At 45.9% G+C, this 19,278-nt stretch overlaps 1 protein-coding gene across 1 annotated transcript in view; it reads right to left on the minus strand.

Annotated features, from left to right (window-relative positions):
- Positions 1 to 18,969, minus strand: part of IL16 (interleukin 16) — a 56,864-nt gene extending 37,895 nt beyond the window's left edge. The window contains exons 1-9 of the mRNA XM_084817248.1: positions 18,661 to 18,969; positions 12,036 to 12,172; positions 10,706 to 10,838; positions 8,593 to 8,701; positions 6,575 to 6,720; positions 3,637 to 3,747; positions 2,031 to 2,145; positions 949 to 1,022; positions 636 to 849 (exon numbers count right to left, since the gene is read on the minus strand). Of these exons, the coding sequence (XP_084673374.1) occupies positions 636 to 849; positions 949 to 1,022; positions 2,031 to 2,145; positions 3,637 to 3,747; positions 6,575 to 6,720; positions 8,593 to 8,701; positions 10,706 to 10,838; positions 12,036 to 12,172; positions 18,661 to 18,969 (1,348 nt within the window). The remainder of the gene's footprint in view (positions 1 to 635; positions 850 to 948; positions 1,023 to 2,030; positions 2,146 to 3,636; positions 3,748 to 6,574; positions 6,721 to 8,592; positions 8,702 to 10,705; positions 10,839 to 12,035; positions 12,173 to 18,660) is intronic.
- Between the last annotated feature and the right edge of the window lie 309 nt (positions 18,970 to 19,278).

Raw genomic sequence — 19,278 nt, forward strand, 5'->3', positions numbered from 1 at the left:
GCTGCGTTGAGGGGCCGCGGTGGCTTAGTGGTTAAGATGCTGAACTGCAGACCGGAAGGTCGGCAGGTCAGCAGTTCGAGACCCGACTGCTGCGTGACAGAGTGAGCTCCCGTCTTCAGTCCCAGCTCCTGCCAACCTAGCAGTTTGAAAGCAAGAAATTGCAAGTCGATAAATAGGTACCGCCTCGGCGGGAAAGGTAACAGCATTCCGTGCACCTCGGTGTTCAGTCATGCCGGCCACATGACCACGGAAGCGTCTTCGGACAGCGCTGGCTCTTCGGCTTAGAAACGGGGATGAGCACCGCACCCTAGAGTCGGACACGACTGGTTGGGGACACCTTTACCTTTTTAAGCTGCGTTGAGTACCATTTTTTTGGTAGAACAGCGGGGCACAAATAAAATAAATAAATATAGAGCAAAGAGCTTGCAAAACTGCATACATTTTGAAAAAGTGCACATAAAAATCTAGATATTAGGGGAAAAGTACCCCAAAATGTATATAAACATTTTCATACAGACTTTTAAAACTAAAATTCATACATTACTGTAGAATCAGGCCAAACTGAACCTAAGGTTGGGAAAATGCAAGACTGAATGGAACTAAAACTGACAGATCTGTCCATCCCAAACACTGACCTTTATTTAAGGAAACTTCCATAATGATCCTGTCATTGGGGTTGGCAGCATTCAAGGGGAAAGTGGCACTCTCTGAGCTGAAGGAGCTGGTTTCCTTGGTAATGCACATGCTAGTGCTTAGCGAACGGCAGAGATGGGATGATAAATAGCTGGCTGCCAAATGTGGAGTGCTGAGGCTCGTTCGGACCGTGAGTGTGAGAAGACCTTTCTTGGCCTGTCAGAAACAAGGAAGGATCATCAGCCATGTTCACTCAGAACATGGTTCTGGGTGCGATGTGCATAAAAAGAGAGGGGCATCGCGTAGGGATGCAACCTTGAATTTCTGCAACGCTTCATAATGGGTGAGTCCATGCATCGATTCTCCATTCAGCTCCAGGATTTCATCCCCTGTGAAATTGAAAGAAAAGATCTTGTTAGCCATTCCGAACTTTTGTAGTGATCACCATTTCTCCCACAGTCAACCCAAAATTCCAAACTATTGTTCTTTTTCAGGATTTGCTCACTTAAATCAGCATTTGCTCACTTAAATCAGCAAACCACGCCCAAACAAGATGCATTACACACCCATACACCAAGATTCTCCCCCATCCCCACAACACATGGCTGCCCAGTTGTTAGATTCTTGTTTTAAGGTAGGGAAGGACAGATCAGTCTTTTCCCAGTCTATTTCAATTTTGCATCCCATTTCTGCATCAATGTACAATGTCCCATTCATCTTTAAATACATATTTAAATGCATTTGGGTACATGTTTTGAGCGTGAATGGCATCGCAAAATTCAGAGAAATGTGAAGAATGGAGAATGCAGGGGTGGGGGATTTGGCCAGTGCTAGGAGCAGCAGCTGTTCTTTTCAGCACTGGCTGAGTCCATTGGCACACTGCACACCACCCCTATGGGGATGATGCACAGTCCACGAAGCTTGGGACTAGGCTGGCATGCCCAGTACCAGCCAAAACCCTTTCTCCTTGCCTCTCGCAGCTCAAAGGAAAAATGGGCAAGGGCAGGGCAGTGACATCAATGGGCATAGCCACACCCACTGACATCATCTGGTTTGCAGAGATCCCAGTGTGTGTATGTGGGGGGGTAACCTGTTCTGTGCCCTTCACCTAATACCTTCAGGTATGACGAGCAAAGGGCTGGATGCGCCTGATCCCGTCTGATCTTGAAAGCTAAGCAGGGTCAGCCCTGGTTAGTACTTGGATGGGAGACCGCCTGAGAATCAGGCTTCCTGCACTGAGCAGGGGGTTGGACTCGATGGTCTTGTAGGCCCCTTCCAATCCTATGTTTCTATGATTCTATGATTTGAAGACCACAGGCATGTCTCCCCTTAGTCTTCTCTTCTCAGGCTAAATTGTCAAGGCCCGATTTGTATATACATGGACAAAGTTCTCTCACCTTCTTGCAGTCTTCCATCTGCAGCAGCAGCTCCCCCAGGAAAGATTGTCTTCACATATATGCCGATGGGGCCATAAATGCTATCTTGACCACCTACAATGCTGAAACCCAGCCCCTAAGAGGAAGGCACAGAGGGCACTTTATCTGATTAATATCAGCCTCCTTGTTTTCAACTGCTTGGCCAACTGAATGAAAATAGCTGTGCATATTACAAATATCTCATTATGTGTGCCACAGTAAAACACTGGAACCAAAACAGCCTCAAAGAACAGTGTGCCCTTAAACTGCGTTTAACTATTGAAATTGATTCCCACCAATTAATTAACTCAATTAAATCAACTTTAGTTGATAAATCTACCAATTAAAGCTTGAATCCTAACCAATTATTTGACAGTTCACAGAAAGACTCCTGTGCCTGCCTGGCAAAACATAAACAGAGCAGATCGCGCCAGAAATATTGGGGCTGCCTGAAATATGTGTGTATTTCTTATTTAGATTTTGACCTGGTTTTTCCACCACAAGGTCCAAAGTGGCTTACTGTAACTGAACAAAGGTATTTATAAAAACAGCAGCAGTTAAGAAACTTGTTTCAGCTCCACCTTACCAAGAAATCAACCTCAAGAACTTAAAAAGGAAATGCACTGTCTCTGTGCTCCCATCTCTATGGTAAAAGTGAACAAATGGAATGCAAAATTACCACAATCTTCCTCTAGTCATGTTTAAGTGGGGTTTGAGCAAGGATGGAGAAATGCACTCAAATGCACATCACGGTGAGTGCAATGCAGTGGAGATTGAGGAACTTTCCAAGTATTTGAATGTACATTGTGATATACAATCCAGAAAACATTTGAATGCACATCCTGATTAGGGATGGATGGGCGCCGCCGCCTCCACCCAGTTTTGCCAGGCACCTGCCCAGCCCCTGCCCCCGCTCACGCTCCACTAGATCAGTGCTCCCCCCCCTCACCAAGCTGCCCATACTCACCCGGGAGCTGACAGCGAGCACCACAAGGGCCATTTTACGAAAAAATGGCACTCACAAAATATGTGCATATCTAGTTGTGTACAAAAGGAGGCTGTGAATGGCCCATATATGCAAGAATACAGGTGTTGTGTATACAGGCCATTCACGGCCCCCTTTTGTGCACAACTAGACGTCCACATATTTTGCCTCATATACTTTTGTTTTTCCTGCAAACCATTTTTCCTGACTAGAGATGAGAAGGCTTGGAGAACCCTCTGAAAAGGGGAAAACATCCCCCCAGTTCCCCCGCAATCCTGGGGGGGGGGAGGGGGGAAACATTTTCCCCTAATTTATTCAGATTTTTTACCCATGTTGTCTGTATTTTTCGTACCCAGGCCTTCACATCTCTGTTCCTGACAAAATGCATTTTTGTACGGCATTTTCATTAACAGATACCTGCTTGTGCACACTTTCTCCTAGCATATGCGTTCCTATACACTTTTTTTGATTGGAGAATTGCGTCGCAAAATTAAGAGAAGTAGGAATCCTGAAGGAAAACTGTGTGTCTGTTCACATATACTGCTTCGGGAACCGTCCGCAACACACCCACCCGTACCATAATCCTAAAGCGAAGCATCTCACCTTCCCTTGGCCTTTCATTAAGACGATATTGGAGATCACAGAAGCCTGCAAGCCACATGATGCCTGCATCAGCTGGGCTGTACTTAGTGATCGAGAGGACCTGGAAAGGGGCTGCATTTGAAACACAAAAGCAACAGGCAGGCAGGGTTGATGTAATGTAACGCCACTTGATGCTATCCAGTGGTGAAGTGGTAAATTTTGAGGGGCAGGTGGCCATCGTTACAGTCCCCGTAGCTACACCCCCAAGGACAGTCTAAAAATTCAAGCAGCTGTATTGATCCATCTCTGTGTGTGTATTATTTGGGGATGTGCACCATGGAGGCTGGTGGCTCCAGTCTCAGTGGGTCTGTGAATCCATTCTGGGTTTCAGTCAGAACCAGCCAGAACTCTAAAGGAGCGATCCAAGGTGCCAGACCCTATCCCAGAAATAGGTTCTGCACCTTGGATAGCTCCTTTAGAGTTCTGGCTGGGTTTGACTGAAACGCAGGATGGATTCACGGCCCACTGAAATTGCAGCCACCAAATTGGACAAAGCCTGAAGCCTGAGCAGCATTGGGCCACTTTGGTCCAGTTCTGGTGCTTCCCAAGGTGAAACAGGCTTCCCTCCAAACCCACCCAGAACTAAAGCTGGAACCCAGAACTAAAGCTGGAACTGAACAAGGAGTCTCTACCAACTCATATTTCAGAGACATGGGAGATGCGGAGATGTTATGTCTCTTGCAAATAGAAACGTTTAGTTTCATTTCTTTAAAACACTGAATGGAGTGAGGGAGGGAGAGACTGCAGATGAATGACTGATATATGTCTACCTTCTAATGCATGGGCAAATTTTTACCAGGGGCTCCAATCACTGGGCTTTGGGGGAAGAATTGAGTTCTATTGAGTGTTTCAATAATATTCTTGCTGTCTTCCATTTTCTCTCAGTTGTATAGGTTAGCATCTTGGGAGTAGGAAGTGAAGTGAGAGGTTCTTGTGTGCTGAGGTGGTGGCACTTGGCTTCAATTTTTGCTTATTTATGATGTCGTTCTTTTGGCTTTAACTCAATCCTTCTCTCGGACTTTTTCCTGCAAAATCTTTCTCTTTGAGATAACCTTTGACTTCTTAGTCATTCTGTGTTGCTGTTTGTGTGTGTGTTTGTGTAGAATTAGTTAGTGAATCCATTCCCTCCTCCCTAGTTAGAAAAAAATAAATTAAATAATTTTAATTTAATTCCTGTTACCCTGCAATTTCTTTAGCATGTGTGTGTATGTGCATGATATTATCCCCCTATTTTTGTCTTTGTTCCTTGCTTTGCTTTCTCCTGGTTTCCTTCTGTATATTTTGCATTACATCAGTGTTTAATCATTATAATTTATAATAGTATATTATTTATGTATTTATTAGTTCTCCTCCTGCAATTCCCTCCGTTCAGAGAGTCTTAGGCAGGTAGTTCAATCCAACAGGGTAGGGTGGGTCTGTGAGATGACCATTCTTCCAATGCCACGATGTTTCACTATGAAAGAGCCTTAAACTAGTTTTCAAGCATCGTAACTCTCTAGCCCCTGTGCCTATCCCTCTGAAACTTTCCAGGTAGCTTGGCTGGGGACACCTCTGGGATGTGTGCCATTTTTCATACAAATTACCCCCCAAAATATGGGGGGAGGGAATGGGAAGTGAATCACTTCCCCCCTCCCCCAAATTGAAGATTCCCCTTCTGCATTTATCACTGCATCTGTCCTTCTGAACTTCGTAGTAGGAGCAGTAAGTGCTGTACTGCTGAACTGCACTAAACGGAGGCTGACTGTAAGGAAAGCTGGTCAGAGCACTAGATTGATCAGAATTGCAGTGGGCAAGCCTACTTTGTGCATGGATGCTTTGAGCTCATGAGAGCCCACAGTTTGGGAATTACTTGGAATATAAGGAGAGCCACACTGAATCAGATCAAAGGCCTTATCTCTGAGGTCTCCAGTGTGCCCATGAACAACTCTCTTGGTGTCTGCCAGGCTTCCTGCCTCTTCTGATATATTTTTTTTCTTAATTTAAAAAAAAAACTAACTGGGAGGTTGGCCTGCTGCAAAGCGATGTGCTGCCCTCCAGAGCCATCCTTATTTGGATTCAGACGAGGGGTGCTCAGAGCCCACATCGGCCTTGCACTTAAGTTCTTGGGCAGGTTACTTTTCTTTTAGTCTCACCAGTTTGCCTTGTGTGACCAGCCACACCCACTCCGGCAGCTATTTTGTCAATGGGCAAGCCCCCCTCCCATGGTAGCCATTTCGTGAGATTGCCCACTCCACGAAGTAAACATTCCAAATGTGGCTACCACTACCACCACAAAAACATTGGGGGGCCTTGCCATAGACCAATGGCCAAGGTCTCGAACAGGCATCCCCCCCGGTCCATCTTTTAAAGCAAGGGCCCGCAGGAAGGGTTGAAGCCACTGCAACACCCTGCCCCCAAGTCCTGTTCTTGTGAGCCAGTCCAGAAGGATACCATCATTTTATCAGTGAGCAAGTTCACAAGGCATCCATTTTTTGTGCACACCCACAACACTCCCTCCAAATTCCAAGTGTGCCCACTGGCCCAAAAAAGATTGAGGACCCCAGCTTATGAAGTCCAGCATTCTGTTGCCACAGTGGTCAGCCAGAAACCTGTGGGGAAACCCATAAGCGTGACGTTAGTGCAACAGCACCCTCCCACACGTGTTCCCCTGCAACTGGCATACAGAGGCATACTGCCTCCAACACTGGAGATAATACATAGCCATCATGACTAATAGCCATTGAACCCTGCTAGAAATACTGGGTGACTTGGATGCTCCACGTGCTCAGCTTCAGCCTCATTACAGCTTTGCGCATTCAGTTTGAAGATGTGATGAGGGAAATCTTTGGCCATAAATGGGCACTAGCTGAGCTGTCCCTGGCTTAATGCTGCCGTCAGATGAATTTCCTTTTCCTCTTACATTTATGGGAGCTCTTCCTGCCGAACTATCCAGCTGCTGGGAGAGCGACTTCCTGTTGCTGTAAAGAGAATGGGACTGCCTGTATCGGGAGGCTGATTTCTTGGCCATGGGACTGTCGATTTCCCCTATCCAGTATGGACTCACACCTGTAAAAAACAACAACAACAAAAAAGTACAAGGTATGGAACAATCACTATTTTATTATAAGTGCAGAGGACAAAACAGAGACTAGAACAGCCTGGTGCTCTCCAGATATGCTGGACTAGAACTCCCTAGATGGGCTTTGTAATCCATTCTATCTGGAGGGCACCAAGTTGGGGAAGGCTGACTACAGAGAGAGACAGAGAGAGAGACCCTCTACCACAGGGACACTGTTTTCCAAATCCACATTTTCAAACAGAAGAAGTGTTGTTAGCTGCTGTTGCTCCCCCACACACACACAGAAATTCGACAGGGGTAAATTTCCTGGCATGGAGGTATGTGGAAGAGCTACACCTGTCAAATTTCTGCCTGTCATGCAGAGCTGTAAAAGGAGACATGTGCTACTTGCAACCCTGCCAAGCTGAATACAGCCTGCCAGCCACATGCTATGCCTTGCCAAGGGTTTGACCCATACACATATACAAACTGCTCTTGCAGCTCAGGCAGGCAGGTAAAAGGGAAGGTTTCATGAGCCTCTAGTAGGCCTCAGCATCAGCACCCAGTATCCTTTTTCAGCTACTGATGCCCCAGAACCCTAGCAGGGTCTACCACTGCTGCCTACTCTGGGCCCTCTCTATAACAATTTCTTTTCTGGAGCCAGGCAACCATTTTAATTTTCCACAATACCAGTGAGGTAACTTCAGGGCATTGTGGGAAATTTAAAGAACCAGGCCAAATCATTTTGCTGCCTGAGACAAAGCCCAATAGCACCCCTCCCCAATTCCGTGTACAAAAGCCAACCGGACTAGCAGCTGAATCTTATTTTAATACTGGCAACAGGATAATATCCTCCGATGAACCTGGAGGCAACAGGGGAGCTTAGAGTGTGTAGAGCAGGTCCTGTGGCTCTATCCATTCTGCATCTCTCAGCATATGCTGCCTGAGGCGGCTGCCTCACTGTATCTAATGGTAGGGTCGGCCCTGGAAATTTAGATAGCAGTTCCCAGGTCCCCACTGGCAGCTGCCAGCCACTAGGGATGGATGATTTTGCCAATTTCAGATTCTCTCCATTTCTCATTTTTCGAGTCTTAAGTTCAGTTCATCTTGAACATTTTTTTTTTTTTAAATTGACATGCAAGTGCACAAAAATGTGGATTTTTGTGCACATTTCACTGAATACATGCATTTTCGTACATGGTAATATACACATTCTTCCAAGCACTTTTCCTAATATAACACATTTTTATGTTGTTTTCATTAATATTCTCATTTTTGTGTGACGTTTCCCCTGATATATGCATTTTTGTATGCTTTTTTTTCCTCTGGAGAACACCATTGCAAAATTCGAAAAAGTGCAAATCACAGGATAAGTGACTTTCAGGTCATGAATTGGTTTGAAAGTGCGAAATTAGGTGCATATAATTAGGTGCATAAAATGCATATACTGGTGAAAACAACATTCAAAATGCGTTATATGAGGAAAACTGTTTGCACAAAAATTACACACTAGGCAAACCTGCCAGAATTTATGTATTAAGAGAAACATGCGCTAAAACACATACACATTTTCATGAGAACTGTTTTTCTCAATGTTTGGGGTGAACCAAGCTAAAGATTTTAAAAATTCTCAAAGTTCAGGATGAACCAAACTTAAGACTGGAAAAGTGAGAAACTGGGAGAAACCACAGTGGAGAGATGTGCCCATTCCTAGCCACCATTTGCAGTCGTCCCATCTCCAATGTCGCGAAAATTATTCTGCACTACCTTACAGGGTTGTTTGTGAGGATTACCGAGATAATGTTTGTGAATCACTTTCACCATTCTTAAGTGCAAATGCCATTGTGGAATACAGCAATTGCCTTCATCATGGAACTTACTGGCTGAGTTACTGCGCGTCCTCTGGCATTTGGCTTTTGTCTGCAGGGTGAAACCATTTTGTGCAGCCTGTTTAGCAGGCTGTTCTCTGCGTGAGCAAACTGAAGGTTCCTGGGGTGGGAGGGGGATGGGTGGGTGGAAAGAAATCCAAGATACCTTAAGCAACACCTGTTACAATTTAAAGACGTCAATGGTGGTTCTGAGCTTGCATGCATATACTGGAACAAGGGATGTACTGATTTTGTTAAATCCATTCTGTCTGTGTTTCACAGATTGTCAGTCATCTTCCATTCCATCACCTGCTCATTGACAGAATTGGATTATTTTTAACCAGAACTTCATTCTACTTGTGCTAATTAGCATTAGCACAAATCCACCCCACCCACCCACCCCGCTCCCCAAACAAGAGAAAAACCAGTCTGCAAGTCCACGGAATCCTTATGACTTGGAAAATGTCAGTCCGCTGTGGAATCTCCAGATCAGATTCATAAAAATCAGAACTCCTTTGAATCCATTGCAGGTTTCTCCAACACCCCTACGTCCTTGGACCCATGTTCGAAGCATTCGGCAAAGCACGGTCAAGCCACGGGCAGGCAATTTTTAAAGCCGGGAGGAGACAAAAAATACTTCTTTAAGCCCTTGAACAGTTGTATAATTGTAAGTAGCCCCTGCCACCTCAATGTTACCCCCATGCACCAAAACACTGGGTCCCTCCTCCAAAAGCTAGGCCAAATAATTTGGCCCAGCCTTGTTTGGAGGTCCTTGCAGGGGTCAGCATGGTCGGGCGCTTGCTTGGGGGCCAGCATGCCCACTTCCAAGAGTCCACTGAATCTGCTAGTCCTCTTTTCACTCTTGCCATGTGTTTGTTCATTCGCCCCCTGGCCCAGAGGGGATGGGCAAGGGCGTGGTGGAGACAGCAGCAAGGGGCAGGAGCAGCTTCTGCTTCTGCCAGTTTCCTCACCAGCTCTATCCCTGTCAGGCAATCCGTTGGCAGCACCAGCAACGAGGAAGATGAGACCCACTGAGGGCCTCATTCCCCAAAATATGGGACTGGTCTCTTGTCACAAAGATTTGCTATCAAACGGCAATTTCCTTTCTTCTGCAGCAGGTGGCGCTTTGGTGACAGTTACTGTGTCTTCCTGGGCAGTCCCTCTTTATTAAATGCTTGGAAAAGACAACATTAATGTAGAGATGCCACCTTTGTTTTCCTAGCAGGATTTCGTCGTCGTCGTCTTCTTCTTCTAGAATAAATTACTTATTTCTTTTCTTGGCAGCAATGGCTTTATCAGTTATACGGCAGGCAGAATTTCAACAGGTGAGGCTCTCTCCGAAAGGGGGTGATGCAGTGGTGAGGGAAGTTACACCTTTTGAATTTCCATCTGCTGTGTTAAAACACACAGCCAGGAAAAAGAGATGGTGGGAAGCCCTGATGTTCCTCACACTGATGGAGTGTGTGTTATTTTATTTATTTATTTATTCATTCATTCATTCATTCATTCATTTCTATACCGCCCAATAGCTGAAGGTCTCTGGGAGGGTCACAAAAATTAAAACCCAAAAGCACACAGTAAAACAATATAAAATACAAAAACATTAAAACCACAGTATAACAATACAACCAGAATAGAACCAGAATAAAACCTAGCAGCAATGCAGGGGTTTAAAATACAGGTTTAAAACAGCAAAGCTAAAACTCTAGGAAGCTAAAATGCTAAAATGCCTGGGAAAATAAAAAGGTCTTTGCCTGGCGCTGGAAGGAATACAATGTAGGATGTCCACAGCTTTGCGTGCTATCAGGGCCAGCATCAAGGGTCGGCATTGTTGGGCCATTGCAAAAGCCATTGAGGGGTCCCACCACTAACCACTAGAATGCTGTGGTCCTGCTGCTGCTCTTCTGGCCATTGCCACCCACTGGCCCACACCTCTCGCTCTGGAAAGAAGAAGGACCAGCAGGTGCCACTGCCTGCACACTTGTCCGCCTTTTTCCTCTGGGCGCCTGAGCCGGGGGAAGCAGTGGGAAGGTGAAGGACCCATGGGGGGCCTCTTCCTCAAAGGTCCCCCAAGCCAGGAGATGGCGCCGCAAGCCACAAGGTGGTTCCCCATTCTCCTGCTTACCTTGTTAGCAATTACTAAATTTACCAAGCCCTTTGCCGACTGGATGAGCGACTCTGCCTCTTTGCTGGAGAGCTCTTTAAGAGATTGTCCATTTACAGTTAACAGTTCATCACCGGGGCTCAAACGACCATCCCTTTAAAATAACAATAGGGAGATTTGAATCAGCCCTTCAAGAATGACCTCGATAGCATGCAGACCATTTCCCCATAGCTGCTGTTTCCTCTCCTGCTCAAATAACACAGAAACGAGCTATAGGGATGAGGTCAATTCCTTCCCACCCAACCAGTTTGCTCTCAGTCCCCAGCCAGGTGAAGTTTGGATGGAGCATAAGAACATAAGAAGAGCCCTACTGAGTCTGAATCCGACCAAAGGTCCATCTAGTCCAGCATTCTGTTCACACAGCAGCCAACCAACTGCCTGTGGGAATCCCACAAGTAGGACATGAGTGCAACAGCACCCTCCCACCCATGTTCCCCAGCAACTAGTATAGAGGTAATAGTGGAGGTAATATATAACCAACATGATCAGTGGTGCTGCTAAATTTCAAAATTATTATGCTCATTTGTACTGGATAATAGGAACAACTCTGCAGCTTCCAGACACTAGGGGGGCAATAGAGAATGTCCTGTTGCTTGATCAGTTCCTATTTCCTGCTCCCTCCCCTTCCTTCTTCCTCTGCCTCTGCAGCAAGCACCATGCAGTCTCTCCAGAGAGGAAGCAAGTAACTGTATTTCTTCTCTTCATTTACTTTTACATCCTGCTTTAGGGGGTACTTGTAGTTGAACAGTGTTAGACAGCCTTCTCTGACAATGTGTATAAAAGCACGAATAAAGTATGTTGATCTGAACTTCTTTTAAACTGGCTCTAGCCTGCACTGATTGCCTCCAATGCTAAATGCTGTGTTGCCACACTTTCTCTATCTAATACAACTCTGCTGTAAGTCACACCGGCTTTTCCAACTGAAAATCTGAAATTTGCTGAAATGTGTCCAAAAGCCTATCTAGCTCAGCATTCTGTTCACACAGTGGCCAACCAGCTGCCTGTGGGAACCTCACAGATAAGACACCTTCTCACTCATGTTCCCCAGCAACTGGTACATACATGGACACCGCCTCTGTTACTGGAGGTAATATAGATCCATCACAAGTGGTAGCCATTGAGAGCCTTCTCCTCCATGAATTCGTCTAATCCCCTTTTAAAAAACATCCAGTTCGTGGCCATCACTACCTGTTGTGCCAGCAACACGAATCACCCTCCAGGCTAAACTATCTAAATAACCCCATCCATGCCTATCCGTGGGTTTTTAAAAGCAAGCTGGTAGGGCACTTACCTCTGGGCAGCTCCCCCATCAATCACATGGCTGACTGTGTATTCTTTTCCAAAAGCAGAGCAGTTGGGAGTCCTGGAGACTTGAATTCCCAGTCCATCATTCCCCGTGGCAATGCATAGCTTCCAGATGCAACTTTCCTGGTTTGGAAGGCAACAAGGAAAGATATTTAAGGTGACGACTGATGCTTCTAATACAGTTAACGGTATGATTCAGATTGCCTATAAAAAGATGTGCAAGCCATAGGTGTGCAAATTAGAATGGATTTTTCTGCCCCAGTGATGTACTTGGAGTCTGCATTTCAACAGATAGTGCGGGTGCTTGGGCACTGATCCTTGGTGCGAGAATGTTGCGTGTTCCTCTTTTTTAAAAAATGGATTATATAGTGTTTTTTGTCGTCTACTAAGTCTACTACGTTTGCAGAAAAAGCCATTTGGAATCAAATAAATACACAAATGCACACATGGTTGTAGGCCTAATGTTATACACTTCATTGCTGGCGGATTCTTCTCACCTAAAAGGTTTTCATTTATTTCTTCCTGGGGCATTTTAAAGTGAAACGGCTTGTTCCAGATGTTGCTTGAAGTAAACATAACTGTGGCAGTGACTGAAAACTGGAATGTATTTCTTTCTGTTCCTCCTTTATGGGACTTAACAGCAGGATGTTTGTTAGGAACAACTTACTGGAGGCTTTCATGGAAAGACTCTGGAGTTAAATGAGCAAGCCATCTGACAATGCTCTGGGGATGGAGGGGGAGACAACAAGCAATCCTAAAGATTAAACCTGAATATTATGGATTTGTAGCTTTTGGGTCAACAAGATCATCCAGATCATCATTCGGTTTGCACTTTACCAACCATGTAACACTGGTCTTGAAACGGCTTCACCGGCTTCCTATTTGTTCCAGAGTCCAATTCATGGCAGCGGTTCTTATTACAAAGGGGTGAATCGGTCAGTTTCACTTTCTCCGGAATTACCTATTTCCATTAAAAAAATAATCATCTCACGCTCTTTCTCTCCCAAATCTGTAGAACTTTGCTAAATTCTTATAAAAAATGAACTGAAACAAAATTCTCACCCATCCTGCACCAGCCCAATTCAATAGCTACAGCTATTCCCAGAATGTAGAGGATCATGATGAACCTGCTATAATACAGCTGTTAAAGATGAGGAGGCTGTCATAAAACAGAGGTGGCAACACTAATTCAGTACTCAGGGCACAACCCTATGCAGGTTTAGACAGAAAAAAGTCCTACAAAGCTGGCTGGGGAATGCTGGGAGTTGTAGGACTTTTTTCTGTCTAAACATGCATAGGGTTGCACCCTAGCATGGTTGAAGTAGGGATGCTTGGACATGTGTGAATCCACCTCAACTTGGATTCTCCTGGTGCTCACTGAAGCACTGCCCCCGCTCGCCCCTCCCGGACCAGCGCTCAAGCCCCCGCGAGCTCGGCGAGTCGCCACGCTCAGCCCGGGCCCCTTTAGCGATCACCTGCCATTTTGCCACTTTTTTTTTTTACAGAAAAAAAGAGTTTTTAAAAATGCACACATCTAAATATGTGCTGTTTGGGGCTGGGAAAGCTTAATATGCACATTAGAGGCATAATGCGCTCGCTGGACGTGTTGTGATGAGTCGGGGAGGGTGTGAGTGGGTACGAGAGGGGGAAGGGGTTAGGCGGCATGGTCCGGGGGTTGGGGGCGGGGGGGTGGACTCCCGGACCAAGTCAGGCAACTGCGACATCCCTAAGGATGCTGGAGAAATTTGAGATGGACAAAAATGGGCTCGGATTTCTAAGGATCCGACCTGTGCAATCTGCTGCAGGGTGATCTCCTCAGGCTGTGCGGAGTCTGTGGAATTTTAGGTTAATTTTTTTTTAACTTTCCCAAAATTTACGCATACTTATTTGAAGGAAAATGTGTACATTTCTGCTGAGACTGGTAAATATACGCAGGGAAAAGTGGAATGGAGTGGGGGACAATATGCTAAATGTTACATACTAAGGTAGATTATGTAAATTGTTGCAAACCCTCTTATAGAATTATTTACATACTTTTCTGCATAATGAAAAAAATTGAATATGTCTGTGCATGGACGAAGGAATGAAAGGTGCCTGATGATCCAGGAAACACAGTCATAGCAGATTTTACACAGTCTGTACATCTCTAGGTTGAATACACCAGAATTCAAAGCCAGATTTTCAAGAGCTAAACACTCAACACTCTCTCTGCCCCCATAGACAAATCCGTCAGTTCTCGTTTCTCCCACATTTGACATTTTAAAACATCTCAAGTTCTTTCTTTCCCGAATAAGAAGAAATTTGATAATTTTGGTATATTCTTATAGAAAATGGACTGAAATGAAATGTATACCCATACCCAATCTCCTTCCTTCACAATTTCCCCATCAACTAAAAAAAACTAGATGCCCTCTGCCAGACCGGACAAATCCTTTTTCAGCCCCACCTCTCAACAGGTAAAGAGGACTAACATGTTGAGCTCTATTAAGCCATGTTCATAGGACAACATTCGAGGCACTCCGGTCAACCATGAAAGCACTTATTAGGCCTAGCAAATCTATCATTGCCTTATGACCTTCTTTGCCTCATGTAGCCTTCCCCCACAATCTTTTTTCCATCCCTTCCTCTGCAGCATTGACCTGCATCATATTATTCCTTTCCTTGAATACTTCCCTTCCAGGAAGGTGAGCGTTTATCAGAAGGCTTCTAATACCTTTCTTCACCTCCTGAGATTTTTTCTTCAAGTGGGGATGGATCATGCTTAAAAAAAGCAGCTAGATCAGTTTCCGCACCAGGTTAGTTTGTGTTGTAATTGCTTCTGTGGTGGCTGTTGTTGTAGCTCTGATTTACAATCTGGGGAGTCCGTTTCCATTGATGGCGTGATCCCTTTTAGCTAAGGTGGATGAGCACACTCTCAATTACCTAGGATTCAGCGATGAGCCGCAGAGTATTTTTGGATGCATGAGGTCAGATTTGTATAAGCTGGACTCCACTGCATTGATTTTTGTTCATCTCTGTTCTATCACAACATGTTAACAACTGAAATACAGGAGGGGACCCCAAAGCAAGTCTGGTTCACATGATCATGGTAGGCTATACAAGCCTTGGTGACACAGTGGCTTGATTAAGCCATGGTGCGTGCCAGGCACAATTTGCATAATCACCCACCTGGGTGTGGCTTGTCATGTCATCTTTACCCGGGTGGCATAGCTTGCTGGAGGGGGGAAACAACCCTCAAATAACCCATGGGCTGTTGTTGGCTTATTATGAATCTGTCACTTTGGGTTTTTCCCACATTTGACATTTTTTAAGTCTCAAGTGCTTTCTCTCCCAAATTTGAAGAAATTTGCTCCCTGTTGTTTATTATTTGTTCTGCCTAGCTGCAGTGTTTTTATCCTGCTGTGTTGTTTTTGTCTGAATGATGGCTTTTAGTGGTATTTGGTTATGGATTTTCTAAAGTATGACTTCTCATATGCGTTCTGCCATCAAACACTAAATGCCATTACACATCAACTGTTTTCACTAGATAGCCATTCCTTATGTCCCGCTTGTGGGTTCCTGGTTGACAGCTGGTTGGCCACTGTGAGAACAGAATGCTGGACTAGATGTACCCTTGGTCTGATCCAGCAGGGCTCTTCTTATGTTCTTATGTTCTCTATCATCTTTGATCAAAACATTTTGCCAGGTTTGTACTGCAGAAGTCAGTGCCCTTAGATACACTTATCTCTGCATAGGATTGACCAGCCGGCCCATATTATGTAGGCTATTGATGCAAAAAGATGGCAATGGACCAAGAGAAATGGCTGTGAGCAATAATGGCTCTGTCAGACCATCTCTCTCTTAAAAACACTTGCCTGTCTCTCCAATGTATGGCTCCTAGGTTCTATATATGTGGTAGCAGTAGCTCTAAGGGGAACCTATAGATCAGGGATGCAGCACCTCAGGCTTGGGGAGCTAAATCCAGCCTTCCTGAGTCCCAATCTGGCTATCCTGGGTTCTCCAGATGGCCACAACCTTTGCCCTGGCCCCATTCCATTCATGGCTTGTTTAAACCATGGCTTGCTGTGATGTCTGAACCCAGACCTGTGGCTTGTCCCTAGCTTGTTTGTGCTCCTGTCCACTCTGTAACAGAGATATCCAGCAAGAGCTCTCTTTTGTTGGAGGTATTTAAGCAGAGTTTGGGTGGCCATCTGTCAGGGATGCTATAGTTGCAAAGATTCCTCCATTCCTCTGACCACTATTGTTTGGTGGTTTCCCATTTGGTAGCTTTGGTACAGTTTTTCCATTCTAAGAGGCTGAAATGCCTTCCTAAGGCTTAGTTACTGGCAGTGAGAGCTTTAAGCTAAAATATGCTGGTATTTTTGGCTCCACCCCTTTTGCCCTTGATAAGAACATAAGAACATCAGAAAAGCCCTGCTGGATCAGACCAAGGGTCCATCTAGTCCAGCATTCTGTTCACACAGTGGCCAACCAGCTGTTGACCAGTAAGCCCCAAGCAGGACATGAGTGCAAAAGCACCCTCCCACCCATGTTCCCCAGCAAGTGGTGTACATAGGCTCACTGCCTCTGGTACTGGAGGTAGCACATAGCCATCAAGACTAGTAGCCATCAATGGTCTTTTCCTCCAGGAATTTGTCTTACCCCCTTTTAAAGCCATCCAAACTGGTGGCCATCACTACTTCCTGTGGTAGTGAATTCCATAGTTTAACTATGTGCTGTGTAAAACTTAAATGATATGCTGAACCCTTAAACTTGCTATATTTAGTGAACTGGTCTTTAAGGCCAAAGGTAAAAAAAAAAAAAAGGTAAAGGTGTCCCCAACCAGTCGTGTCCAACTCTAGGGTGCGGTGCTCATCTCCATTTCTAAGCCAAAGAGCCAGCGCTGTCCGAAGACACTTCCGTGGTCATGTGGCCGGCATGACTGAACACCGAGGTGCATGGAATGCTGTCACCTTTCCCGCTGAGGCGGTACCTATTTATATCTACTGGCAATTTCTTGCTTTCGAACTGCTAGGTTGGCAGAAGCTGGGACTGAAGACGGGAGCTCACTCCATCACGCAGCACTCAGGTCTCGAACTGCTGTCCTGCCGACCTCCCGGTCTGCAGTTCAGCGTCTTAACCACTAAGCCACCGCAGCCCTTTAAGGCCAAAAGCCTGAGCCTAAACTGAGCCCAGTCTGAAGCTAGCCTGCACTTTTTCCTGCTTTAAGCAGACTCTTCCACCACTTTACTTTTAAAAAAGCTGATCCCTCCCCCTTTCCTCTTCAGCCCCACCCACCACCGGAATGTGACCCCCAAGAGCTTCTCTGAAATGAGATTCAGCCCCAGCACTGAAAGAGGTTCTGCACCCCTGCTATGGAGGAAAACGTAACAGTGACTGATGCAGATGGATGAGAAATGTGTTCCGTTCACATTACCAGATTCACACTTCCTGAACCTAAACACAAGCCAAAACCCAGTTCGCCACTGAAATCCGTGCATTCCTGAAGTTTGTGGTGCAGTTGGGGGGGGGGGATGCATAGAAAACCTGTACTCTTTTCAGAAAATGTGTACACAAAGCATATATTCGCAAACAAATGCACACCAAAAAAAATCTGCAATGTGTGATGCAGACTTGGGGTAGAACAAATGTAGCCGTGGAAAAAGTGAGAACCTGAGCACAATCTAGCTGGACAGATTGGCCCATCCCTTCTGGTTGGAGACCTGTCTCCCACCATTTCCCTCCAAAACTAAAAAAAAAAAAAAGGTAAAGGTGTCCCCAGCCAGTCGTGTCCGACTCTCGAGTGTGGTGCTCATCCCCGTTTCTAAGCCGAAGAGCCAGCGCTGTCCAAAGACGCTTCCGTGGTTATGTGGCCGGCATGACTGAACACCGAGGTGCACGGAACGCTGTTACCTTTCCCGCCGAGGCGGTACCTATTTATCTACTTGCAATTTCTTGCTTTCGAACTGCTAGGTTGGCAGGAGCTGGGACTGAAGATGGGAGCTCACTCCGTCACGCGGCACTCAGGTCTCAAACTGCTGTCCTGCCATCCTTCCAGTCTGCAGTTCAGCATCTTAACCACTAAGCCACCACTTTGAAAACAGATCTTGCTTCTGAGAGATGTAGGAAGCCACCTTAAACTAAAATCAGACCCTTGGGCCATCTAGCCCTGTATTGTCGACAATAATGGGCAGTGGCTCTCCAGAGTTTCAGGCAGGCATTTCCCCCCCCCCCATCCCCGTCCTACGTGGAGATGCCAGGGATCGAACCAGGAACCTTCTGCATGCAAAGCATGCAATCTACCACTGAGCTATGGACCCTTCAAGATCCCGGCTTCCCCCTGCTGCGTGTGCTATAATGACAGCTTTGTGTGTGTAGCAATTCTCTTGCCTCATTCCAGGTAAGGACAACCTGCTGTGCCAATGAATGAAGAGCACACTGGATGAGCCAGCCGCACAGTAGGGGTGTCATACCCTTGGCACGCTATTTATGCCGGCTCAAGAGGAACGCTTGCCAGGCTTTGACGTCTCTGACTCTGTGATCAGGAGGCAACCCATGCTCAATGGGGGTGGGGGAAAACCTTACCCAGACCTTGGAGATGCCAAATGGCCAATGGCTGGTAAGCCTCCTACCTTGATGAAGAACTTCCTCTTCATATTCTTGCAGCTATCGCTGGCTGCAGCCCTCAGCTGAACCATGCCAGTGATCATAATAGGATCCGGAGGGCCATCTCCACTTGATGACGTGCATGCCAACTGAAGCCCAGGGCAGTGCCTACTTTCCTCTTGACCCCAGTTGGCCTGGCTCTCAAAGGGGTTGAGGCACTTCTCCTCTGGGCTTGATCCGTCGTCACTGTTCTTGCCATTGCAGAGGATGAGAGACCGTGAAATGGAGCGCAGCGTCTTGGATTTCCGACTCTTGGCGCTGTTCTGTCGTTCCATCTCTGGTGACCTGGCAATCTTCGGGGCCCCTGTCAATTTGCCATGGCTATCGCAGTGATGTTCCCCCAGTTATTGCCGCTGAAGATCCTGCTGGAGGAGAGGAACAGGGGCAAAATAAACCCAGAATGTAAACATGCTGTTTCATCGCTTCTCCCCGTTCCACCCCAAAATAACACACCACTGAAAATGTGTGATTTAAGACAGAGGCTTTCAGTTCAGAAATAGCAAAGTGATGCCTCATGACTTGCTAATTCTCTTTGCCTGGGTGCTTTTTTTCTTCTTCAGATTATTGCTAGGCATACGTCTCCT

This window comes from Heloderma suspectum, chromosome 11 (assembly GCF_057233095.1).
Source record: "Heloderma suspectum isolate Gila_16-S chromosome 11, 16-S_ref, whole genome shotgun sequence".
In the NCBI taxonomy this organism is placed as follows: domain Eukaryota; kingdom Metazoa; phylum Chordata; class Lepidosauria; order Squamata; family Helodermatidae; genus Heloderma; species Heloderma suspectum.